This window comes from Mobula hypostoma, chromosome 25 (assembly GCF_963921235.1).
Source record: "Mobula hypostoma chromosome 25, sMobHyp1.1, whole genome shotgun sequence".
NCBI classification, from domain to species: Eukaryota; Metazoa; Chordata; class Chondrichthyes; order Myliobatiformes; family Myliobatidae; genus Mobula; species Mobula hypostoma.
Window position 1 is genome coordinate 7,225,125 of NC_086121.1, and position 27,584 is coordinate 7,252,708.

The 27,584-nt window shown below is 46.2% G+C and overlaps 1 protein-coding gene across 4 annotated transcripts in view; it reads right to left on the minus strand.

The window, feature by feature from the left end:
• LOC134337640 (uncharacterized) overlaps nucleotides 1-27,584 on the minus strand; it is a 93,325-nt gene that overhangs the window by 14,074 nt on the left and 51,667 nt on the right. For 2 of the 4 annotated variants that reach the window (XM_063032815.1, XM_063032816.1), the window contains exons 1-2: nucleotides 19,955-20,273; nucleotides 8,150-8,244 (exon numbers count right to left, since the gene is read on the minus strand). The exons of 1 other annotated variant lie outside the window; for it this stretch is intronic. In XM_063032815.1, coding sequence (XP_062888885.1) covers nucleotides 8,150-8,244; nucleotides 19,955-20,088 — 229 coding nt within the window. In that variant the 5' untranslated portion in view covers nucleotides 20,089-20,273. Of the gene's footprint in view, nucleotides 1-341; nucleotides 8,245-19,954; nucleotides 20,274-27,584 lie in introns of those variants that run through there. One more of the 4 variants, XR_010016044.1, reaches the window with a different exon arrangement.

Here is a 27,584-nt window from a genome sequence, read left to right on the forward strand (position 1 = left end):
GGTGGGTAGCCTCCACAAAGCTCAGGCTTTCCCAGTGGTCACTCATTTTTTCTACCTCCCATTCCAACGTGTCAATCTATGGCCCCTCCTACTGCCACGATAAGGTAGGAGACACAACAGCTCTCATTTCATCTCAGTAGCCTGATGGCACGAACATCGATTTCTCTAACTTTCAGTAATTTCTCCCCCTCCCTTCTCTCTTTTTCCATCCCTTAATCTGGTTCCCCTCTCATCCCTTCTCTTCTCCTCATCTGCCTGTCGCCTCCTTCTGGTGCCCCTCCTCCTTCCCTTTCTTCCATGGTCCACACTCCTCTCCTATCGGATTCCTTCTTCTTCAGCCCTTTACCTCTCCCACCAATCCCCTCCCAGCTTCTTACTTCATCCTGCCTCCCCTATCCACCCATCACCAGTATCTACAGATTTTCTCGTTTGTGATTTACCTATCACCTGTCAGCTTGTCCTCCTTCCACTCCCCCTCACCTTCTTATTCTTCCTTTCCAGTCCTGACGGAGGGTCTCGGCCTGAAATGCACTTTGTGTGTGTGTTGCTCAACAAAAAAAAAATGTATTATCTAGGAACACATTACCAGAATTTGATAACATAATGGTCCCTTTCCTCTTGACCTTATCAAAATCGTGTGACACAAGTCACTAAGGTTACGTTTTATTCTTGTAGGATACCACAGTATGGTAGTAATGCATGATAGATGTCAGAGTTCGGAGTTCAATTCCGGCGCCGTCTGTAAAGGGTTTGTGTATGTTCTCCCCGTGATATGCGTGGGTTTCCTCTGGGTGCTCTCATTTCCTCCCTCAGTCCAAAGACGTACGTACCGGTTATCGGTGAATCGGTCGCTGTAGGTTGTCCTGTGATTAGGCGAGGGTTAAATCGGTGGGTTTCTGGGCGGAGTGTCTCAATAAACCGGAAAGGCCTGTTCCGCACTTTATCTCTAAGTAAATAAATAATCTCTTTCTTTGCTTATTTTGTTCAAAATCTTCTCTGCCAGGAGGAAGCATTAGCTTATAATTGCGTCTTTCACTGCAGCAAACCTCAAATGTCTTACAGCCAACGACAGATACCAGAACACATTTGATAATCGACACAAACCCAGAGTTTGTTTCAAAGACGACCCAGAGCAAGATTAAACATGACTGAATTAATGAGGACAAAGTCAATCACACAAGAAAAACATTCTGCCCCAGCGTACACTGAAATGTTGGCAAAGCACGGTTTCGGTACACAGCCTGAGTTATAAAAGAGAAAGAGAAGTCTACCTGTCCGCTCGGATCAGCTTCCCAACATCACAGCTAGTTGCAGAGCTATCTCCTGAGGCAGCAAAGTTTCCTCGAGGGATGTTCGAAGCATTCTGCCTCCCTGCTGCTTACCTGCACAGGGAGTTCTTGTTCCTGATCACCTGCTTGCTCCTCGCATACCTAGTGACAGTCCTAGTCTTGACAGCAACTGCACCTAGCTGTGAATCACAACCCTCTTGTCATCTGATTCTGAAGTTCAGCAACCCCCCCCCATTCCCCCCTTGGCCTTGTCAAGAGAATTTTTACAGATGACATTGGCACAAACTCAGGAGGGAGGGAGGAAAACACGCCACGGCAACGGGCCAGTGACAACCAGCAGGAGACTGAACCTGCCGCTAAACATGCAGTGCTCCAATTAGCCTCGCTCTGCCTCCCGCAGCTGAGCGGTGACAAGTACAAATATTAGAAGCATGCAAACCAGTTGGGTGAGTGGTTAACCGAACGAAAACTGCCAGCTCAGTCCTATACTGGTCACATTCCTCTCTCCTCTTCCCCTCCACGAGCACCACCTCACTATTTTAATCTCCTCTCTTTCAAGGAGGAGGAAGATCAAAGATCACCTTTATTCATCACATGCAGTACGATTCAAGATTGTTTAATGTCATTTCCAGTGCACAGGTGTAAAGGAGAACGAAATAATTGTTACTCCGGATCTGATGCAGTACAAAAAAAACACAATAAGATAAAGAACGCAATAATAATAAAAAAAAGCCCACAATAAATATAAATACACAAGATAGCTTCCATGCATAGATTGATTCTATGTCCACTAAATGACGCTAGGCACAGGAGTGTCTGTACATCAGGTGACTGACAGGAAATGATAACGTAGTGGTGGTTGGGAATGTGGAGGGGTGGAATTTGTGGTGGTGTTTTGGTGTGACACGTAACAAAAACAACATTCAACAGTTATAATAAAGAATTACATGTAAAACATAAAGTTAGAGGTTAAAGTACAGATATGGAAGAAAATGTGCATGAATACACAAATACCAGTGTGCAGTAACAATGTAAAAGCATTATAAAAAGTTTAGATGAAGGGTCGCGGCCCGGAATGTCGACTGTTCATTCTTTTCCATAGATGCTGCCTGACCTGCTGAGTTCCTCCAGCATTTTGTGAGAGTTACTTTATAAAAAGTTGCTTAAAGTGTTTAACACACACATAAGAAATGCTGGCAGAAGTCAGCAAGTCAGCCAGCATCTGTGCTGAGGCCCTTCCTTGGTCCTGGCTTCAGAGACCTTTCTTGACCTTTCTTCAGGACTGGAAAGGAAAGGGGCAGAGGCCAGAATAAAGTGTTTGGGGGGGGGGAAGAGGAGCACAAGCTGGCAGGTGACAGGTGAGAGCAGGTGAAGGGAAGGTAGGTGGATTGGGAAGCTGGGGAGGGGGGGAAGAAGTGAAAAGCTGGGAGGTGATAGGTGGAAAAAGTAAAGGGCTGAAGAAGAAGGAATCTGATAGGAGAGCAGTGGCCAATGGGAGAAAGGGAAGGCAGGAGGTGATGGGTAGGTGCAGAGAAGAAAATAGGTGAGAGGGAAACCAGAATGGGGAATGGAAAAAGAAAGGAGGAGGGAGGGGGCAGAGATTATCGGAAGTTGGAGAAGGGTCTTGGCCTGAAACGTCAACTGGTAATCCAGCTCCGTAGATGCTGCCTGACCTGCTGAGTTCCTCCAGCATTGTGTGTGTGTGTTACTCTGGATTTCCAGCATCTGTAGAGTTTCTTGGGTTTGAAGTGTTGACAGTGCAGTGACGGGGGTAATAGAGTGGGTTGGGGGCTAACTAGAATGGTTGATCAGATTAACCACCTAGTGCTTTTGTACTATTTAATTTTATAGATTTCTCACAATAATTTGTAGTATTTTTGTCTCACACTGTAATGCTGCCGCAAAACAACAAATTTCACAACCTATCCCAATGATTACACCATATATCAAATCAAAGTTTATTCATAATATAATATATTTACAGTAATAAACTGTGCAATGTTTTTCCTTCTGACAATCATTGTCAATGGATAAAGTAATGTTCTATCACATTCCTTAAAACCAACAGCACTGTTGCTACTCATGATAATAAATCTGATTTGGATTTTCTCAGTCTGGCAAGACGCGAACAGCAAAAACCCTTTTCCTGTGTGGTCCCTTTGGGAGGGGAGAGGGTTTCCCCTCCCTCGGCTGTACGGAGAGGTGGAAGGGAGAGACGAGAGGAAGACGTCTCTGCAAGGTGCGCTCAGGGCCGAGTGCAAAGGTCACAGTCTCAACCAGGATCCCTCGGGCACTCATTAACTCGCACATCAGTGTACAATGTGCTCTATCAGCGACCTGGACTATCGAAAGCAGCCTGTGAATGGCGCAGATTGAAAATAAGTCACTTATGAGAATCACACACAATCAAAGAGGTGGATAAACAGGCACCGTCTTCTTGATCCAGCACTGGCTGCCTTCATTCTGAACTGAATTCAGAGACAAATATAATAAGCATGAAGACTGGTTCAGCAAGTGCAGAAGGGCTGACAAAAATGCCGATCATTCCTGTATGGGACGCATACCCGATTCCCTCAGCCCAAAATCGGCCTCAAAGACTCATGACAAAACACTTCTGGAATTCAGTTCGACGGGCCACGGGCACACCCGGGGAACATTAAAACCTGTAGTGTTACCAAGTGTGCACACCTCCCTGCCTTAACACTTCCTGCACACATTGTCCATCCAGCTACAGGTAACAAAACCTTGTACACCGGAAGAGCTGGAGGACTGCAAGGCAGTCAAACGTCGAAGTGACAATGGAGCATTCATCATTGGGTGAGCTGATCAAGCAGCAGGGAGGTGTAAAATACCCACAGTCCCTCTTCCATGTCACCTGATTCACCCTCGCTATCTTCCCAAACCAAGAGTCTAACAATGGAAAGTCAGCGCAGATCTCAAACACAAACACAAAAACGACTTTTTTTTTGAAGCTGCAGAAAGAATACCACAGAAACGTTGTGGAACTAGGTTTTCAAAAGGACGCCAATAGAGTGTCCTCCAATAGGCTAAGGAACGATACTAGAAAATGCAGTGTTGGCTGTCATAGACTTATACAGCAGAGAATCAGGCCCTTCAACTGGTTCATTCTAACCAAGACGCCCCATGTAAGCTAGTTCCAGGCTGCATCTACGGAAGGGAATAAATAGCCAACGTTTCAGCCCAAATCCCTTCCTCAGGATTGGGCAGGAAGGGAGAAGAAGCTGGCATAAGAAGGTGGGGGAGGTGAGAAGTACAAGATGGTAGGTGATGGGTGAGACCACATGAGGAGGAAGTTTGGTGGGTGGGGGAAGGGACGATGAAGTAAGAAGCTGGGAGGGGATAGGTGGAAGAGGTTAAGGGCTGAAGAAGGAGGAATCTGATAGGAGAAGATGTGGACCATGGGAAAAAGGGAAGAAGGTGGGGCCCGGAGGGAAGGTGGTGAGCAGAAGAGGAGAACAGACAAGAAGAGAACTGGAATAGAGAATTAAAAAAACAGAAATGGGAGGGGGGAGAAATTACCTGAAGTTAGAGAAACTGATGTTCAGGTTTGGAGATTACCCACACAGAATACGAGATGTTGCTAGTCGCCACACCACCTTGCCACCCACACTCCACTGACAAAACCATTACCCGACAGGAAGACAATTCTGAGTTCCGGTGTTTTGTATGCCAGCCATCTGCAATCTGAGCTGAACCAAACTCAACATAATGATTAACTTGAACAGCCCACGTACTGTAGGTGAAACAATAGATGCCCATTTCTCAAGACTTTAGCCCTGGCTGCTGAAACACATAATGAAAGCAATTCATTTCACCCGTGTCCCAAATTTAAATCAACAGAATTACAGAATAATGCAATTTGTATTAATAAAGTGCTTTTAATCTGCTAAATTATCCCAAGTGCTTCAGGGAATTTCAACAGAATCCTTTTGATGCCAAACCTCATTAGAAGCTATGAAGCTGAAAGACCCAACAAGCACAGTTTGAGCCAGAGCAACACACACAAAACGCTGGAGGAACTCAGCGGGTCAGGCAGCATCTATGGAAATGGATAAACAGACAATGTTTCGGGCCGAGACCCTTCATTCGGACCAAGAAGGAAGGGGGAAGACGCCAGAATAAAAAGGTGGGGGAGAGGGGATGGAGGCTAGCTGGAAGGTAACAGGTGAGGCCAGGTGGATGGAAAAGGTCAAGGGCTGCAGAAGGAAAAAAACCTGATAGGAGAGGAGAGTGGACCATAGAAGAGGAAGGAGGAGGGGACCCAGGGGGAAGTAACAAGAGGGTGAGAAGTAAAAGGTCAGAGTGCGGAATAGAGGAAGGGGTAGAGGGAATCTGTTTACTGGAAGGAGAAATCAATATTCATGCCATCAGGTTGGAGGCTGCCCAGACAGAATATAAGGTGTTGCTCCTCCACCCTGAGGGTGGCCTCACCTTGGCACAAGAGGAGGCCATGGACCAAAACGGAACGGGAATGGGAATTGGTTTTAGAATGTTTAGCTAGTCAAAGTTTCAGGCCAAGATCCTTCATCAGGACTTAAGCTGGAGTGACTTAGGAATGGAATTTCGAAATTTAGGCTCAGGTAGAGGTGTCAAATTAATGTTGGGGTTGTGCCGAGACTGGAATTAGTGCAGTGGCTTTTGGCATCTTTCCACCAGATTTAGGGACAATCCTTACCCTTCAAGCATCAGGTTCCCAAATTGGAAATGGTAACATCACTCACCTCAACACTGAACTGATTCCACAACCAATGGACTCACTTTCAAAGTGTTTTACAGCTCACATTCTCAATATTTTTATTTGTTTTTTATTTGTACAATTTGTCTTCTTTTGCACATTGGGTGTTTTTCGGTCTTTGTTTATATATAGTTTGAGAAGATGATAAGAGGGACAGCCAGAGACTTTTTCCCAGGGTGGAAGTGGCTAATACGAGGGGGCATAATTTTAAGGTGATTGGAGGGAAGTACGGGGGGGGTCTTCAGAGGCAAGTACTTTACACACAGAGTGGTGGGTATGTGAAACGCCTTGCTCTGGGTGGTGGTAGAGGCTGATAAATGTGGAACGTTTAAGAAACTCAAAAAGGCACATGATGATAGAAAAATGTAGGGAGGGAAGGGTTAGATTGATTGTAGAGTAGGTTAAAAGATCAGCACAACATTTTAGGCCTGTACTGTGCTGTAAAGTTCTGTGTCCTATAGTTTTTCATAAGTTCTCTTCTATTTCTTATAAATACCCGCAAGAAAATGCCTCTAGGTAATACATGGTGACATACTGTACACGTACTTTGATAATAAATTTATTTTGACCTCTGTCTCAGCTGTTGTAGACACTGCTCATGGCCCATACTCCAGACCCCAGAACCCGCAGTGTAACAGCCAAGGCACCAGGAGAGAGATAAAGAGAAGCAGAATTTACTCTGACTGAGTCAATCCTCTCTCCCTGTCTGGGATCACCATTCCCATGCTGTCCACCTCCCCTCCATCAATGAGTTATCCTTCCCCATTGCATTCACCAGGGGAGCCAACGACAAACTACGGAGACCATCCTCAGACTGATATCACATGTCAAACTACTAATCTGCCTAGTCTCACATGGACCTGCACTCAGACCATATACTGTATCTCCATATCCCTCCCATACATGTACCTATCCAAATTTCTCTTAACTGTTGAAATCGAACCTACTTCCACCATTTCCACTGGCAGCTCGTTCCACACACTCACCATCCTCTGAATGAAGAAGGCCCTCCTCAGGATCCCCTTAAACATTTCATGTTTCACCCTTAACCCATGATCTCTGGTTCTTGTCTCGCCCAACTACAGTGGAACAAGCCTGCTTACATTTACCCTGTAAACCAGGGGTTTGCACCGCAGACCAGTTTAATATTGACAATATTCTTGCGGACTGGCCGAGGGGGGGAGGGGGTGTCCAAGTAGGGTTGCCAACTTTCTCACTCCCAAATAAGGGACAAAAGTAGCAGTCAAATCCCGGGACACTTGTGTTTACCCCAGGAAAAACTACCATGACCATGAAGCCTTGCGCAGGCACCTGTGTGCGCATGCATGTACGTGCCAATTTTTTCCCCACAAATCTGGTTTTGGCTTAATCTTCCCGACTATACTGTACATACATTATTTCTACTTTATATAGGCTGTGTATTTATCATATCATTCCTGCTTTTACTATATGTTAGTGTTATTTTCGGTTTTATGTCTTATTTGGTATGATTTGTTAGGTTATTTTTTGGGTCTGGAATCGCTCAACAATTTTTCCCATATAAATTAATAGTAATTGCTTCTTTGCTTCACACCATTTCGGCACAAATGGTTTCATAGGAACGCTCTACCTCAGCGGGGGAAATACGGGACAAGGGCGGTCCCGTATGGGACAAACCAATTTAGCCCAATATACAGGATGTCCCGGCAAATACGGGACAGTTGGCAACCCTATGTTCAAGTTCAACAGTGCGTGACAGGGAATGAGGAAAGGTGCAGCTGACTCATATCGTAGCACATGCTTTGCGGCCCAGTGGTTGGGGACCGCTGCTGTAATACAGTTCATAATTGTGTATACCTCAGTTAAATCTCCCCTCATTCTCCACACTTGCATCACCCTCTGAGGGAAGAAGCTCCCCCTCGGGTTCACCTTTCACCCTAAACCATGACCTCTAGTTCTCATCTCACCCAAATGCAGTGGAAAAACCCTGCTGGCATGGCCTGCAGATGGACTAAATGGCCTCTACTCTCTGACAGTACTCTATAACATACAAACAGGCCCTTCGGCCCACCACACCATGCTGACCCACCCAAACTAATCTCAATTATCAGCACTTGGTCCGTACCTGCCATACCTTGGTGATTCAAGGGCACACTTCCTTTCGGACACCTGCAGGGAGATGCCTCTGAGTTTCTCTTGCAGTTCAGCCTGAAGCACATACTGTAGAACAATAACACACATCTCTTAATATATAACAAAAAACTGTCAAAAAGACAGATTTTCTGAAGATAGGAACAATTTGCAGAGCAGGGTACCCGGAAATATCCTGAGGCATGTCCAGCCTCAGCTGGAATTGCAGTTTAACAACTGCAAGGTATTCTCTGTGAGTGGGTGACTCTGTCAACAGATTCAAAGCCTGCTTCTAAACTGGAGCTACCAGAGACTGCAGGCTGTTGGAATTATGAATGGCGGGGGGCAACAAACAATTTGCTGGAGGCAGTCAGCAGGTTGAACAGCTTCCTGGGACCTACTGCCCATAATTGACACCCAACACGCCAGAGGAACTCCATACTATGGTAGTGCAGCTCGGGGCGTCGGAGTTTGGAGCTCAATTCCAGCATCCTCTGTAAGAAAGTTATCGTACATTCTCTCCAGTGCTCCGGTTTTCTCCCACAGTCCAAAGACATACTAGTTTGTGGGTCAGTTGGTCATTGTCAATTGTCCCGTGATTAGGCTAGGATTAAATTGGGGAATTGCTGGGTAGCGTGGCTCGAAGAGCCAAAAGGACCAAATTCACAAAGGAGGAAGGAAAGATGAATAGATAGAGTACAAAACTCAGCAGGCCGGTCTGCATCCATGGAGGGAAACAGCTAACCAAGTCTTGGAGCAAGGTTTTCACACGAAACATTGACAAAGATTCTCAACCCCACTGAGTCCCTGCAGCAGACTGTTAGCAGGAAACTCCTGGCTCCTCAACCAAGTCCGAAGAAACAAGCAGCAAATCATTGGGTTTCATGGTACCTTCTGTGTGAAGATGGGTTCAACAAAAACTCTTGCCCTCCCTGACAGGAGTGAAGTTCGATCAAACAGTTGAATAAAAAGCAGTGATCACACCTGGTCCAGAACCTTTAATATTAACCATCCCCGTTGAGCAGGAGGAGGCCAGTCAGCCTCTACTGTGACGGCCTCTGTTGGTCGGAGGATATTGTATCCTCGGCGTCGGAGTGAACCACAAGTCAGAAAGGAAACTAGGGCAGTACAACCTGGAGAGGAAACTGTTGTCCATGTAGATACCTCTTCCCACACAGCTGATAGATCCAAAGGAAAGGTGGAGACCGATACAGTTCGGCACCAGTGGTGTTGCAGGAGTTGCCAGTCGGGACTGCCTAAGGGGCTCCAGCTTCGCATTTTTCCCTCAGGGTTTATTCCCGAAGCCTTCCCCATGACCGGGTATAGCCTTAAGGCAGTGGAGGCTTGAGATCGGAGTTTCCCTTCTCTTAGATGAGCTGCCAATCGTGGCTGACAAGCCCCATCTGCCCCAGTGACTGGTTTTAAGGTGCCAGTAACCTGCCTTTGCCCCTTCTCCCGTCAGAAGAAATGGTTCCACCAGGTTTAGTAGCTAAACCACACGTGAAGGCCAGGAGCTGGACTTGGTTGTCAGAGTCAGACTCACACTGGTTTTGGTAAGGTCAGGGGGAAAAGTGACCAGCTTGGTTATGAAATTGTGGTAACATGTTGCGAGAAAATATGTATTTTTTCTTGAGCAACACACAAAGTGCTGGAGAAACTCAGCAGAACAGGCAGCATCTATGGAAGAGAATAAACAGTCGATATTTTGGGTCAAGGTCCTTCAACAGGACAGAAGCCAGAATAAGAAGGTGGGGGAGGGGAAGAAGCTAGCAGGTGACAGGTGGGAGGTCAGTGGGTGGGGGAGGTAGGACGAGGTAAGAAGCTGACAGGTGATAGGCTGAAGAAGAAGGAGAAATTTGATAGGAGGTGACAGTGGAATATAGGAGAAAGGGAAGGAGGAGGGACACCAAAGGGAGGTGATGGGCAAGTGAGGAGAAGTGAAGGGGAACGGACTATATTATTTTCCGTAATAGAAATTGTTCCTCCATCTCCAATGGCCCCTCGACTATTATGATAATAATGTGTTCTGCTGTAGAAATCCAAGTAACTGGAATCTTTTCCATTTTGCTGTTTTATATTAACACTTCTCTGAAGACAAAGTTACTTAAACGATCCTCTTTTTTAATTTACTAGTACGATGCTCTTTACCTCCACATTAGTTTATTTTTTGTCTGAGCCAACAATATTTTTGGTCTTTATGCTGCTAAAGACTTCCCAAGTCTCTGGCCGATCACTAACCTTCACTATGTTGTATGCCTTTTGTTCAGTTTTGTTTCTCCAAGCACAACTTCCTCAGTACATCTGACCGTGCAGGCCTGAAATAAGATGCGTTCCGCATAAGTGCCTTGGATTGTAAATCCGGCACTCCTTTCTGTCTCATGGATTCCTCCTTGCAAAGCAGGATCAATGGTTTCTTTTGGGTGAAGAATCCGATTAGTGGAACCCAGGGTCATAAATTAGCCATTGAGCATTGCAGAGATTGAGCGTTATAACTTGATTCGTGAGGCAGTACTGCATTGTTGGAGGTCCCTGCTAACGCTCACCTTCCTCAGTAGCGTGTACCTTTGAGATTTACAAAATATCTCCGAAGATGCGTCTCTGAAGACAATCTGAAGCTGATCTCCTATCTTCTAAAGCAGGGGTACCAAACCTGGGGTTCACAGACCCCTTGCTTAATGGTATTGGTCTATGGCATAAAAAAAGGTTGGGAACCCCTGATCTATAAGAAATTAATGATTAGCTTTATTTGTCAATTGTTACATTGAAACAGACAGTGAAATGCGGTGTTTTGTGTCAATCACCAACGCAGTCCAAGGATATGCTATGCACCACAAGTGTCACCGTGTTCCAGCGCCAACAAAGCATGTCCACAACCTACTACCCTGACCTATACGTCTTAGGAACGTGCAAGAAAACCGCAGTACTTGAAGAAAACCAATGTGGTCGTGGGGAGAACGTACAAACTCCTTACAGACAGTGGCGGGAATTGAACACGGGTTACTGGGGCTAACCGCTAGGCTCCCGAGCTGTCCTCTAAGCTACTGTACGGCCCTATACTCTGTTCAGCTTTGCCAACTCTGATCTCTTGCTATCATAAATATATTTATTTTATGTTTTACTTAGAGATACAGTGCCGAACAGGCCCTTCTGGCCCTTTGAGCCTCGCCGCCCAGCAACCCACCGATTTAACCCTAGCCCAATTACAGGACAATTTATAAAGACCAATTAATGTACTAACCAGTACGTCTTTGGACTGTGGGAGGAAACCCACAGGAAGCAACGTACGAACTTGCTCACAGCAGGCACGGGAATTGAACTCCAAACTCCCTGAGCTGCGCTAACCACTGCAGTACGGTGGCGTCCCTACATTTAAGTTCGCGAACTAGTTTCAGGCTCGGGTTTCACACTCCCAAAGTGAATCCGGATTTCCCACGAGCCATGACCACTCTTTCGTTTTTCAGCCATCATTGATTAATCCGGTTTCAGGATTCTAGAACTAAAGTAATTCTGGTTCCTCAACAAATTGCCCTCAGAACTCATGCGGACTATACTCTCCAAGCTTGTTCTTGTGGCCGGCTTTGATCATTTGATTTATCCAATCTAAATGATAATTAAATCACCAATAATTATTGCACCTGTTTTTTTACAAGCTCCAATTATTCAAGATTCAAGATTGTTTAATGCCATTTCCAGTACCCAAGTGTAAAAGACAGCAAAATAATTGTTACTCCAGATCCAATGCAGCACAGAAAGATAAAGAACACAATCATTTAAAAAACACAGTAACTATAAATACATAAGGTAAGTTATATGCATTATATTTCCATAAAATTGTGCTAGTCACAGGAGTGTCTTTTCATAAGGTGACTCTGACAGGAAATGATAAACACAAGAGATTCTGCAGATGCTGGAATTCAAAGCAACACAAACAAAATGCTGGAGGAACTCAAACAACAGGAATTCTGCGGATGCTGGAAATTCAAGCAACACACATCAAAGTTGCTGGTGAACACAGCAGGCCAGGCAGCATCTCTAGGAAGAGGTACAGTCGACGTTTCAGGCCTCTGACCATTTCAGGCTAAGACCCTTCCCCAGGGCTCAAAAGGAAGGGGGAAGACACCAGAATAAAAAGGTGGAGGGAGGGGAAGGAGGCTGGCTGGAAGGTGATAGGTGAGGCGAGATGGGTGGGAAAGTTCAAGAGCTGGGGAAGAAGGAATCTGATAGGAGAGGAGAATGGACTACAGGAGAAAGGAAAGGAGGAGGGGACCCAGGTGGAGGTTGAGAGGCCAGAGTTGGGAATAGAAGATGAGGGGAGTGGGTGGAAATTTTTTTTAACCAGAAGGAGAAATCGATATTCGTGCCATTAGGTTGGAGGCTACCAAGACAGAATACAAGGTGTTGCTCCTCTACCATGAAGGGGACATGGACCAGAATGGCGATTGCAATTAATATGATGAAGTAGTGGTCGTTGGGGGTGTGAAGGAGTAGGTTAGTGATCAGCCTTACTGTTCTAGGAAAGTAGTTGTCTTTGTGTCTGGTGGTCCTGATGTGGATGCTATGTAGCCTCCTTCCTGATGGGAGTGGGGCAGACAGCCCATGAGCCGAGTGGGTGGGATCCTTTATGATATTGCTGGCCTTTTCCTGGCACCTTTCTGTGCATTTGTCCTTGACGGCAGGCAGGCTCGTGCTGGTGATGTGACAGGCAGTTATGACTACCCGTTTCCTTGATTAGAATTCTGTGCTGAAGCAAAGCTTGTGTTAGGAGGCCTCTACACTCTTACCTGTGTGCCCAGAAATCAAGATTCAGAATTTAACCTTGGACAAGATGAAAACTAGACTTCATTGCACTGCGTGTTTAAAGGTCGATGTATAATTTATGGGATTGTACCAGTCTGGAAAACACAAGAGATTCTGCAGATACTGGAAATCCAGAGCAACACACACAAAAAGCTGGAGGAACTCAGCAGGTCAGGCAGTGTCTATGGAGAGGAATTAACAGTCGATGTTTCGGGCTGAGACCCTTCATAAGCCAATCCTGATAAAGGGCATCAGTCTGGTACATTTTTTCATTCCCCTCCTTATACGCTGCCTGATTTGCTGAATTGCTCCAGCATTTTGTGTGAGTTAGACCATAAGACATAGAAGAAAAAGGCCATTCGGCCCTTTGAGTCTGCCCTGATGTTTCATCATGGCTGAGTTATTATCACCCTCAGCTCCATCTCCTGCCTTCTCCCCATAACCTTTTAATCAAGAACCTGTCAACCTCTGCTTTAAATATACCCAATGACTTGAACTTCACAGCCTTGTGTGACAATGAATTCCACAGATTCTCCACCCTCTGGCTTAAGAAATTCCTTCTCCTCTGTCCTAAAGAGATGATCCTTTATTCTGCGACTGTGGCCTCTGGTTCTGGACTCCCTCTCTATTGGAAAAATCTTCTCCCCATCCACTCTGTCTAGGGCTTTCAATATTCAAGGATATCCTCCCTCGTTCTTCTAAACTCCAGCAGCGCAGACTCAGAGCACGCAAACACCCCTCAAATGTTAACCCTTTCATTCTTGAGAACCTCCTCTGGACCCTCTCCAATGCCACCACATAAAGAGCCCAAAACTGCTGATAATATTCCAAGTGCAGTCTGACCAATGCCTGATAAAGGCTCAGCATCACACCCTTGCTTTTATATTCACAAGAGATTCTGCAGATGCTGGAAATCCAGAACAACACTCACAAAATACTGGAGGAACTCAGCAGGTCGAGGAATAAAGAGGAAATGGTTCAGTCCGAGACCTTTCATCAGAACTCTGATGAAGGACTCTATCAACTTGCTTTTAACTTCTCATCCCCCGGAAAGCGTTGAGATGCATTTGTTACACTTCAGTGGTTAATATGATGCAAAAACTGTATAAGCTTTTGTACGCTTTTATAAGCTGTAAAAGCTTTTATAGATATGTAAAAGGGAAAAGACTGGTAAAGACAAATGTAGGTCCCCTACAGACAGAAACAAGTGAATTGATTATGGGGAGCAAGGACATGGCAGACCAATTGAATAATTACTTTGGTTCTGTCTTCACTAAGGAGGACATAAATAATCTTCCAGAAATAGTAGGGGACAGAGGGTCCAGTGAGATGGAGGAACTGAGCGAAATACATGTTAGTAGGGAAGTGGTGTTGGGTAAATTGAAGGGATTAAAGGCAGATAAATCCCCAGGGCCAGATGGTCTGCATCCCAGAGTGCTTAAGGAAGTAGCCCAAGAAATAATGGATGCATTAGTGATAATTTTTCAAAACTCATTAGATTCTGGACTAGTTCCTGAGGATTGGAGGGTGGCTAATGTAACCCCACTTTTTAAAAAAGGAGGGAGAGAGAAACCGGGGAATTATAGACTGGTTAGCCTAACGTCGGTGGTGGGGAAACTGCTGGAGTCAGTTATCAAAGATGTGATAACAGCACATTTGGAAAGCGGTAAAATCATCGGACAAAGTCAGCATGGATTTGTGAAAGGAAAATCATGTCTGACGAATCTCATAGAATTTTTTGAGGATGTAACTAGTAGAGTGGATAGGGGAGAACCAGTGGATGTGGTATATTTGGATTTTCAAAAGCCTTTTGACAAGGTCCCACACAGGAGATTAGTGTGCAAACTTAAAGCATACAGAATTGGGGGTAAGGTATTGATGTGGATAGAGAATTGGTTAGCAGACAGGAAGCAAAGAGTGGGAATAAACGGGACCTTTTCAGAATGGCAGGCAGTGACTAGTGGGGTACCGCAAGGCTCAGTGCTGGGACCCCAGTTGTTTACAATATATATTAATGACTTGGATGAGGGAATTAAATGCAGCATCTCCAAGTTTGCGGATGACACGAAGCTGGGCGGCAGTGTTAGCTGTGAGGAGGATGCTAAGAGGATGCAGGGTGACTTGGATAGGTTGGGTGAGTGGGCAAATTCATGGCAGATGCAATTTAATGTGGATAAATGTGAAGTTATCCACTTTGGTGGCAAAAATAGGAAAACACATTATTATCTGAATGGTGGCCGATTAGGAAAAGGGGAGGTGCAACGAGACCTGGGTGTCATTATACACCGGTCATTGAAAGTGGGCATGCAGGTACAGCAGGCGGTGAAAAAGGCGAATGGTATGCTGGCATTCATAGCGAGAGGATTCGAGTACAGGAGCAGGGAGGTACTACTGCAGTTGTACAAGGCCTTGGTGAGACCACACCTGGAGTATTGTGTGCAGTTTTGGTCCCCTAATCTGAGGAAAGACATCCCTGCCATAGAGAGAGTACAAAGAAGGTTCACCAGATTGATTCCTGGGATGGCAGGACTTTCATATGAAGAAAGACTGGATGAACTGGGCTTGTACTCGTTGGAATTTAGAAGATTGAGGGGGGATCTGATTGAAACGTATAAAATCCTAAAGGGATTGGACAGGCTAGATGCAGGAAGATTGTTCCCGATGTTGGGGAAGTCCAGAACGAGGGGCCACAGTTTGAGGATAGAGGGGAAGCCTTTTAGGACCGAGATTTGGAAAAACTTCTTCACACAGAGAGTGGTGAATCTGTGGAACTCTCTGCCACAGGATACAGTTGAGGCCAGTTCATTGGCTATATTTAAGAGGGAGTTAGATATGGCCCTTGTGGCTACGGGGATCAGGGGGTATGGAGGGAAGGCTGGTGCAGGGTTCTGAGTTGGATGATCAGCCATGGTCATAATAAATGGCGGTGCAGGCTCGAATGGCCTACTCCTGCACCTACTTTCTATGTTTCTAAAAGTGTTCGTACACATGTGTTTCATAATTACAGCCTAAGTTGTCTCCACACCAGGACTTGTCAGGTTGTACTGAAGCACTTGCAGTATCTCAAAACTCTGAAAGCATGAAAGGAAACTGTTGCCCCCTTCAAGTGGGATCCAATTGTGTAATAAGAATCAAACTTAGTATCACTGGTATATGTTGTGAAATTTGTTGTTTTGCTGCAGCAGTACATTGCAATACATGATAATAAAAACAGTAAATTACAGTAGGTATGCAAATATTTAAAAAGTTAAATACGTAGTGCAAAAAGAGAGGGAAAAAAGTAGTGAGTAGTGTTTGTGGGTTCAATGTCCATTCAGAAATCTGATAGCAGAGGGGAAGAAGCTGTTCCGGAATCGTTGAGTGTGTGCCTTCAGGCTCCTGGACCACCTCTCTGATGGTAACAATGAGAAGAGGGCATGTCCTGGGTGATGGGGCAATCAAGCAATTGACATTCCCCCCTCACTCGCCAGCAGCCAATTATTCTCTCTGTTGCTGCTCCAGTTCCCACATCAAAGTGCTGATTGCCTCTGTTCCCACTTCAATTAGGTGTACACAAGGCATCGTTATAGTGGTCAGCCGATGCCTTTCCCCAGGGTGGAAATGGCTCGTACAAGGAGGTACAAGTTTAAGGTGATTGGAGGAAAATATAGGGAGGGATGCCAAAAGTAGTTTTATTTTACAGAGTTGAGTGGTGGTGTGTGGAAGGTGCTGCCGGGGGTGGTGGTAGAGGCAGATACATGAGGGAGATTCAAGAAACTCTTAGGCACATGAATAATGTAAAAATGGAGGTCTATGTGGGAGGGAAGGGTTAGGTTGATCTTGGAGTAGGTTGAAAGATCAGCACAACATCTTGGGCTGAAGGGCCTGTACTGTGTTGTAATGTTGACATGCAAAGTGTAGACACGAGGCTGCAGATGCTGGAATCTGGAGAGACACACACACACACCGCACCCCCCAAATCAGGTCAGGCAGCATCTGTGGAGGGTCCAGTCCAGATGAAGGGTACTGACCTGAAATGTCAACTGTTTGCTTCCCTGCGTAGATGGTGCCTGATCTGCTGAGTTCTGCTGGCTTGCTGTATGTCGATTATAGGGGGCTAGTTCCAAACTAAGCCCTCTCTGTCATATCCTCTCCTTGACGCTGACTTTCCCCTAAAATTTGAGATGTTTTCCTAGTCCCTGAAATGTCATGGAGTCACAGAAACAGGCCCTTCAGCCCCTCTAATCTGTACTGAGCTGTTAGTCCCATCGACCCACACCTGGACCATTTCCCTCCATACCCCTGCCATCCACGTACTTATCCAAACTTCTCCGAAACACTGCGATCGAACCCACATCTACCACTTCTGCTGCCAGCTTGTTCCAGTACAGCAGAGGGGAAAAATTTCTCCATGTCTGTCTTGCCCACTTCTGTCAAATCTGAAACTTGTCTCCGTGTCTACAGTCTAAATGAGGAACAGAAATACCTCCTCCCTGGAACTGCTCCAGTAAATTGTTACTGCGCCCGCCCAGGAGTGCTCACGTCCCTCCTGAGATGCGGTGGCCAAAACTTTCAAAGTAAATTTATTGTCAAAGTACTTACATGTCACCATTTACAGCTCTGAGATTCATTTTCTTGTGGGCATTCACAGGAAAATAAAGAAATGTAATTGAATCAATGGGGGAAAAAAACTATCGGTAAACAAAGACTGACAAGTAGCCAATGTATAAAAGAAGACAAGGTATGCAAATAAATGTAAATAAATAATGAGGTTCTTCAAGTTAAATTTAGTTCCAGCAATATATAATTCAGGTCAATAAATATCGCACACATTGTGCTGGAGGAGCTCAGCAAGCTGGGCAGCATCTATGGAAATGAATGAACAGTCGATGGTTTGGGCTGAGACCTTCACCAGGAATGGAAAGAAAGCTCCTGACCTTCACACGTGGATCAGCTACTAATCCCGGTGGAATCGTTTCTCCAGACAGAAGGGGAAAAGGCAGGATACTGGCACCTTAAATCCAGTCGCTTCGGGCAGATGGGGCTCGTCTGCAATGGGGAGGCCAGAATAAAGTGGATGGGGGGGGGTAGGGGATGAAAGAAGAAGATGGGGGAATGATAGGTGGAAGAGGTAAAGAACTGAAGAAGGAATCTGACAAGGGAGAAGAGTGGACCATGGAGGAAAGGGAAGGAGGTAATGGCAAGTGCGGCGGAACCAGTTCTGATTAGGAATCTGTCTGAGGTAGATACTGAGCTGCTGGGTGCCTGTCCCTCTGAGCTCCTCCAGCATTCCGTGTGTGTTGCTCAACATTTCTAGCATCTGCAGGATCTCTTGTGTTAATAAATATCACAGTTCAAGTAACAAGGTCAGCTCATTAAATCAGACTGGTGAAAGGAAGTCCCAGGAGGCAACATCACATTCACCATGAATTAACCGCACACACTGGCTCATTAGAGAGGGTCAATTGATGTCCTTGATACCGCGCAGCTAGTTCCCTTCGCCCTACACTGAACAAGGATGTTTCCTGAAATTAATCAAGCATTTAGTAAATTATTTCCAGCGTTTATCAGGGTGCTACCTGGACGAGAGAGCATGGCTTATGAGGATCGGATGATTGAGTGAGAGCTTTGGAATGAAGGAGGATGAGAGGTGACTCAATCGAGGTGTACAAGATGACAAAAGGCATAGATTGAGTGGAAAGTCAGAGACTCTTCCCCCCCCCCCCCAAGGGAGGAAATGGCTAATATTCTTCTTCTTATTATTAAACCTATCACCCCTACTGGGGCTTAGGCCTTCAACAGCAGCTCACGAGAGTCCTCTATCCTGGGCCAAGGTTTCAATTTGTCCCCTGGTGTAGCCTTTCTTCTTGATGTGCATCCATCCTCTCCAGGGATGAGGTCTTTGGAGCTTCCGTTGGCGTTTCTGCAGCACTGGAATTTTACAGGTTGAGGTTGCTGGCCCCGTGCCTAACCCTCCTCCTTTTGTAACCGGGCTTGGGACCGTCCATAGCAGACTTAAATGGCCAATAGGAGAGCATTAATTTTAACATAATTGGAGGACAGTATAAGCAGGGTGTCCGAGGAAAGCTTTTCAAAAAAAATATACATGGAGAGTAGTGAATGCGTGGAAAGCCCTGCCAGGGCGGTGGTAGACGTAGATACATTAGAAGCATTTAATAGACTCTTAGATAGGCACATGGATGATAGGAAAATGGAGGGTTATGTAGGAGGGACAGGATAGGATGACCTTAGAGTAGGCTAAAAGGTCGCCACAACATTGTGGGCCATAGGGCCTGTACAGTGTATGTTGTATGTTCTATCTCCATGAAATGTTAAAACTGCTGTGGGACACACCCACCCCAGCATAGGAGAATCAGATTAGTCTGCAGGCTGACAAGCAAGCCTGTCAGGTCAAAGGTCACGTTCCAGCGTCACTGGAGAGCTGGTGAGCGGTTCAGGGTTCAGGTGCTCTGGAGTGTCCCCTTAAGTCACAAAGCACCAGCCACCCTACCCACTCACTGCCAGCAATGGGCTGTTCATGGCCCAGATGCCCCACGCACGACTGAAAACAATAGTGCATGTAATATCTTCCACTGGTCTGCGTAGCAAAGGGGCTGAACATCAAGAGGCTACGATCCCCAGTTGTCGATTGCAATTTATTTTTGTATTTAAAAACCTGACTAGCTTAGCAGACAAAAGAAAATGCAGTTCTTTTGCAAAGTAACACAGACAAAATACTGGAGGAAACTTTATAGAAAGGAACAAATGGTCAATAGTTTGGGCCGAGGTCCTTCACCAGAGTCCTGAAGAAGGATCTCAGCCCGGAACGTCAGCTGTTTTTCTCCTCCATAGATGCTGCCTGACCTGCTGAGTTCCTCCAGCATTTTGTGTGTCCTGCTCTGGATTTCCAGCACCTGCAGAATCTCTTGTATTTACCAACTCTGCTGTAACTGCATGCAGAAAAATTCATTCTACCTTGGGCCGCTTGGAGATGCGCAGTCCGAAGGGGGCCATGTTCACTTACATCCTCCTTGTCTGACACTTGGAAAAGCGAACTGTCAGAGGCTGCATCGATAAATCCATCATCCATCTGGGTGACCACACGCCTGCTGTCCGTCCCACACCAGTCATCCGAGGACAGGTACAACCGCAGTTCATGACAAAACACACTAAGTATTTCCCCGTCCTCTTCCATTCCCCACCCTGGCTCCCTGCTTACCTCTTCTCTTGTCCTCACCTGCCCATCACCCCTGCCTGGCGACCCTCCTTCCCCTTCTCCCACAGTCCGCTCTCCTCTCCTATCAGATTCCTTCTTCTCCAGCCCTTTAATAATTCCACTATCACCTCCCAGCTTCTTAATTCATCTTCCCTCCCCCTCACCCGGCTCCAAAATCGGCGTGTACTCCCTTCCCTCCCCCCGCTTCTTTACTCTGGCCTCTTCCCCCTTCCTTTCCAGTCCCAATGAAGGGTCTCGGCCCAAAGTGTCGACCGTTCATTCCCCTCCATAGATGCTGCCTGACCTGCTCAGTTCCTCCAGCAATTTGTGTCTCTTTCTTTTGCCACTCGTTTTTACTTCACAGCGACTCCATGACCATTTCATCCTGGTGTCTCCTGTCAGTCCGATCACCCAAAACCACATGCTGGTCTGGCTCAGCCAACGGAGTTTGAGAGAGCTTAAAGTCAGGCAATAAACAACACACAGGAAGGTTCCCCAGATGCGGGTCTGCACTCCGGAGGGAGGCAAAAGAAGGACCTCCCCACGGCCGCTGCCTTTGTGAGGTTTGACTCACACTCCTGCAGCTGGTCTCCCAGAGTGAGAGTGCCTGTAGTCTCCAGCACATCACACCCACAGTCTGTAATCCCATCTGTGCTGAATCATATGATAAGGCCCTCACCCCGCCCTCATTACATCGCACTCTCAGCTGAGAGCTAAAGTTCAGCTCGGCTCATGTGAAGGAAAGCTGAACCCAGCTGATAAGGGATTCCAGTCACTTCAACTGGTAACAAACACTTCGACTCAGCTTTAAGTCGCGTTCGAACTCCTGGACTGTTAAATCTTTCCTATCCTCCACACGCCTGACTCACGGCAAACACTTTCTCCCCAATCAGACACTAGATTCTGAAGACCACAATCTACGCCAAAAGTGCAAGTCTATATAAACCTGCTCAAGTGACCGGTCTTTTAAGGGTCTTGACTTTTGCGCCAGTCCATTCTATTGGGTGGAGGGGCAAGGAAGTTTTCAGGAAGGGGGGGAGGAATTTGATTTTACAGTCGCGATCACTTTTTTTAAAAGAAACAATTCCCTCACAGAGTCCAGATGAAGGGACCTAGCCTGAAATACCATAGTCATAAAGCACAACAATGCTGTCGGGGACGGTCGCAAGTCCGGCTGTGAAAGGAGGAAGGCTTGGGCATGGACAACTTGAAAGACCGGTCCTGGACATTAGACTCGAGTGAGCTGCTGTCAGCGACCCATGCCCCAGTAGGGGTGATGACCTTAGGTAGAATAGAGGACTACAGTACAGTAGCAGGCTCTTTGGCCCATCTAGATCGTGCCAAACTGTTATTGTCTAGTCACATTGACCCACCTCTAAACTACAGCCCTCCATACCCTTCCCATCCATGTACCTATCCAAATATCTCTTAAAAGGTTGAAATCGAACCCACATCCTCCACTTCCATTGGCAGCTGGTTCCACACTCTCACAACCCTCAGTGAAGCTGCCCCTCAGGTTCCCTTTAAATATTTCATCTTTCACCCTTAACCCACAAACTCTAGTTCTCATCTCACCCAACCTCAGAGGAATAAGCCTGCTTGCATTTACCCTGTAAATACCACACATCATTTTGTACCCGAGGCCTCCGTCGGCCAGGGTCGATCGTGGATGTTGTGTCCTAGCTGTCTAGATACATGAGCCTGGGCAGAGCAAGCCGTTGCCCATGTGGCAAGCTCTCTACCTCCACGCATCTGATGAACCCAAAGGAACGGCAGAGGCTGGTACAGTTTGCCACCAGCAGCATCAGAGTAGTGACCAGTCAGCGTTGAACTCAATGTAGGACTGCAGCTCCGGATTTCAACCTCGGGGTTCACTCCTGAAGCCTCCCCCATGAGTGGGAAAAGCCACAAGGTAGCGGAGGTTTGCGATCACAATTTTCCTTCTCCGAGATGAGCTGCCAACCACGGCTGATGAGCCCTATCTACCTGAAGTGACTGGTTTTAAGGCGCCAGTAACCTGACTTTGGCCCTTCCCCTGTCAGTAGAAACTGTTCCACTGGGCTTAGTAGCTAAGCCACACTTGACCTGGTTGTCAGAGGCTATGTGAGGCACACCAATTGGGATCATTTAATAGGTAGTGGGAGGTGATCCCCATTACCATCTCCAGCAATAATCACCTTAAGGAACCAATAATTTTGTATACCTCTATCAAATCTCCCCTCATTCTCCTATGCTCCAGGCAATAAAGTCCTAACCTATTTGACCTTTCCCTATAACTCAGGTCTTGGCAACCTCCTTGTAAAATTTCTCTGCACTCTTTCAATCTTATTGACACCTTTCCTGTTGGTAGGCAACCAGAAATGCACAGAATGCTCCAAATTTAGCCCACCAACATCTTATCCAATTTCAGCATAACTATTCTTTCCCCCACCCCCACAGATGCTGTCGGAGCTGCTGAGTTCCGCCGGCATTTTGTGTGTGTTCTCTGATGAAGCGTCCACTTTTATAAATTTAAACATAGAAAGACAGGTCAAGGACTTTGTCATGAGACTTAACAAATGAAATTTAAATCCAGCGCGTGTTAATTAACCCTTGTCGCCCCCTCCCCCAGAACAACGGGAAGCAGTTACCAATGGATTGTACAAAGCCTCACTGAACTGACGGAACCGCGTTACAACACAGCCGACCGGCACCAGACCGTGGGCACGAGATGTGGGACGGCACAGTAGCATAGCGGTTAACGTAACGCTTTACAACGCCAGCGACCTCAATCACGCTTCAGTTCCCGCCGCTGTCTGTAAAAGGGATTGTAGACCGCGTGGGTTTCCTCCGGGTGCTCCGGTTCCCTCCCAAATTCTAAAGCGTACAGGTTAGTAGCCCTAGGCGTGCTATGTTGGCCCTAAAAGGATCGAGACACTTGTGGGCTGCCCCTGCACACCCTAGACTGTGCTGGTTATTGACGCAAATAACGCAATACACCATACTGTATGTTTCCATATACATGCAGCAGATAAAAGAAATCTTAATAAACTCTGCTAATTATACCCCTGACGGTTAAATGTAATGCGATGCGACCTTGAATGGAAGGTTTATTCAATCACCCCTTGTTCAAAACGGTGTGTCTGAACTCTTCACATACTACATTACAGTACAGCGTGCCCATGTGAGATTTGCTGTGACATCCTGTCCCTGTGAGGGTTTAGCATCCTGCCAGAGGTCACAGGGTCTGTGAGCGTACGCACCTCAGCGTTGCCGAGGAGAAAGGACGCAAAAGGGTCCGCAGCCTATCAAGGAAGGGCTCAGGTTTCCCAATGAGCCAATGGGGGAGCAGCTTGAGAAGCAGGCTGAGATGTGTTACTCTATCTGCAGCGGATGATCTCAGTAAGCAGGGCACTGCTGTCAGCCCGCCTTTAGCAGCAGAAAAGGCCCCTTGTTCCTACTTTCTATATTTATCAGCACGACACAAGATATGGAACACTCTACCTAAACCAGAGAGAGAGGGAGAGGGTCAGAACACATGAGACAGAGTACAGTACCAGGCTTTTAATGCAGCACTTGGATACTGGGTAAGGAGAAGCCCGCTGAATCAGATAGGGGACTGCCCGTTCTGATGTCGCGACCGGGGGCTGCAGTTGTAGTCTCTGTAATTAGCACAGATGTAGAGCAAAGAGACAGAATGGAAGGAAAGAGGAAGAGAGAGAATTTGCAGAAAAAAATCCTTATTTGTCACACGTATATCAAAACATTGTTTGCAATGTGGGGGCAGCCCGTAAGTGTTATCATGCTTCCAGCATAGCACGCCCACAACTCATGCACCCCAACACATACGTCTTTGGCATTTGGGAGGAAACTGGATCACCTGGAGGAAACCACACAGTCATGGGAAACACGTACAAACCCCTCACAGGCAGTGGCGGGTATCAAACCCCAGTTAGTTATCGCTGGGACCGTAAAGCGACTGTGCTAATCACTATGGTATCGTGCCACCTTGGAAGGCTGGAAAGGAGAGTAAAAAATGTCTGCATTTATACAGCGGCTTTCACAGCCTTATTTAATTCACTTTATTTTAATTTTAGACACACGCCTTCAACAGCACAGACAATTTAAGGTACTGAATACGGGCCGTTACCAATGCAGACAGAGCAGCGGGGTATGGAGTTGGTGGGCAAATCTGTGCAGCCACTGCCATGATAGCTAGTGGCCTGACCACAGTGAGCTGAGTAGGGTCAAACCACTGGGCAAGGTGGAGAGAGAAACTTGCCTAAAATCATGAGAAAACTTGAAAAGAATGGCCAAAGAAATAACAAACATGAGAAAATCTATAGATGCTGGAAATCCAAAGTAAGACACACAAAATGCTGGAGGAACTCAGTAGGTCAGACAGCATCTACAGAAAAGAGTACACAGTCAACGTTTCAGGCCGTGACCCTTCTTCAGGACAAAGAAATAACTGGAGTGGCTCACTGTGGCATCCAAGAGGAATACAACTTCCACAAAAATAATTACTGGATGGTTTGTTGATACCAACTTCGCTAAAAGTGAGTTAGAAAAGAGAAAATATAATGAAGATCAGCTTTATTTGTTACACGTATATTGAAACATTCAGTGAAATGTGTCATTGACATCAATGACCAATGTAGACTCGGGACGTGCTGGACGCAGCCCGTTGGTGTCACTATACTTGGACACCACAGTAGCGATGCGGTTAAATAGGTGGGTTGCTGGGTGGTGAGGCTCATTGGGCTGGTAGGGTCTGTTTCACACTGAATCTCTAAATAACAAATAACTTCTGGCACCAACATAGCACGTCCACAACACATTCACCCTAACTCATACGTCCCAGGACTGTAGGAGGAAACCAGAGCACCCAGACGAAACCCTTGCGGGCATGGGGAGAATCCTTACAGACCACGGAAGAGGATTAACTCCACTGAAAATGAGTCAGAGGATAGAGGCAATTTCCTATCAGCAAAACCACGTGATTATGTACTGTCACAATTCGGAAATATCAAACAAACTCCCAACTACGATGTCCGTGTTATAGTCGAACGCATGTTGAAAGTCCAGACCGTCCATGTCCACGTTATGAACAAACGTGTGTTTAAAGCCCGGAGCAGTTGTGCCTGTGTTATGAATGAATGTACTTTTAAAGTCTGGAGCATTTCAACAGCTGAAGTCAATGGGAGACAGACCCTGTGATTATAAACACTCAGGAATACACCTGCGGCGGAAATTTGTGCTCAGTCACTGGTGCTACGGAGGCAGTAATGCTAGGGAACATTTACAACACGCCTGGAGGAACTCAGCAGGTCGGGCAGCATCCGTGGAAACGATGAGTCGACGTGTTATGAGTATTGCTTTGACCCCAGCATCTGCAGATCATTTTGTGTAGTAATGCTAGGGGTTACTCCTTGCCTTAGAGTCACAGAACATTACTGCACGCCTATCTAGTCCACGCCAAACTATGTACCTACCTTCAGTAGATCCCATGGACCCACACTCAGAGCACTGCTCTCCATACCCCTCCCATCCATGTACCTATCCAAATTTCCTTTTAATGTTGAAATCAAACTTGCATCCACCACTTACACTGGCAGCATGTTTCACACTCGCACCACCCTCTGAGTGAAAAATATCCAACCCCCCATGCTCCCCTTAAAAATTTCACCTTTCACACTTAACCTATGACCTCTAGTTCCAGTTTCCCAACCTCAGTGGAAAAAGCCTGTTTGCATTCACCCTGTCTATACTCCTCATAATTTTGTATACCTCTATCAAATCTCCCCTCATTTTCCTACTCTCCAGGGAATAAAGTCCGAACCTGTTCAACCTTTCCCTATAACTCAGGTCCTCAAGTCCCAGCAACATCCCGTAAATTTTGTCTGTCTCTTGGCTGCATTTTAACCCCACTCTATCTATATGCGGTCACCCAGTAAAGGGGTGGGGCAAAGAGGGATGATTATGGCCCAGCAAACTTGCTTCTCGGGCTGGCAACGATAGCTATCCATGGGTCCTAGAAGTGGGCAGCAGAGGCCCGCCAATGTTCCAAGGGGGTATGTCCATGGCCGGTAACCGCGGCAAGGGAACGTACAGTGCCCATGGGTACCATGGAGGTGTGCTAAGACCACACAGGATAACTGGCATCTTTGGTGGAGGTAGGAACATGTTAATTTAGTTTAGTTCATTTTAGTAATTGTGTTAGCCACTATTATTGTCAATGTGTATGTTGTGGTATTGTAGAAGGTTTGCTTGTTATGTATCATGTCATATGATGTGGACGATTATGATCTTTACATGACCGTGACTGTCAGTGACAAATCTTTCTGGCATTGATTTTCCATTACCTTCTTCTGGGCAGTGTCGTTACAAGACGGGTGACCCCAGCCTTTATCAATACTCTTCAGGGATTGTCTGCCTGGCGTCTGTGGTCACGTAACCAGGACTTGTGATCTGCACCAGCTGCTCATACGACCATCCACCACCTGCTCCCATGGCTTCACATGACCCTGATCGGGGGGCTAAGCAGGTGCTACACTTTATCCAAAGGTGACCTGCAGGCCAGAGGAGGGAAGGAGCACCTCACACCTCCTGTGGTGGAGACAAATCTCCACCACACCACCCAAACTGTAGAAGGTAATTTCGAATGAAGATATTTTTGTGAAACAAAAATAGGCAGTAATGCAGTGACTGCGTGCCGGGCCATGCGTCACACTGCTAAACTCAGCAGAACTGCATTCAGAAACTGAGTGCACTGCGGATTCCCCGCAAACACCAAGCAACTGAGCAAAGGTCAAATTCCAGCTCAGTCCACAAGAGGGGATAAGAAACGGGCAACTCCAAACTCAGTCAGCTCTTCATAGCAAAGAATTTTCATCCATCAGGGTATGAACTTGCATATCAAATAAACAAATCAATTGAAAGTAATCTTAATATAAAATTTGCAAACTCAAAATGCTAAACTCTCCAAACAAATTAAATACAATTAGATTAAGAAACTGGTAATGGTTACTTAGTCCATAGTTTTTTCCGAAAAGGTACAAATTAATTAAATAATAGATATGATACAGGAAAAAGTCAAAGCAGACCAGGAATTTGTTCACCTACAATGACACTTAAAAAGTTATTGTAAAACATAGGCAGCATCTATGGAAATAAGTGAACAGGCAATGTTTCGTGCCAAGACTCTTCAACAGGACTCTGAAGGTGAGAGGTGCTGTGAAAATGCACAGCACTGAAAATAAGGGCCCTCAGCCCATTAAGTCCAAGCTGACCATCGAATATTGAATCGACCATGGCCAATTTTATTCTTCCCCCACATTCCCATTAACTCCTCCTTGGATTCTGCCCCTCAGGGGGGGCAAGGTCATTTCCCACTGCCCACCCCACCCAGGGCTGGCAATCAAGAACTAGAGGGCATAGGTTGAAGGTGAAAGGGGAA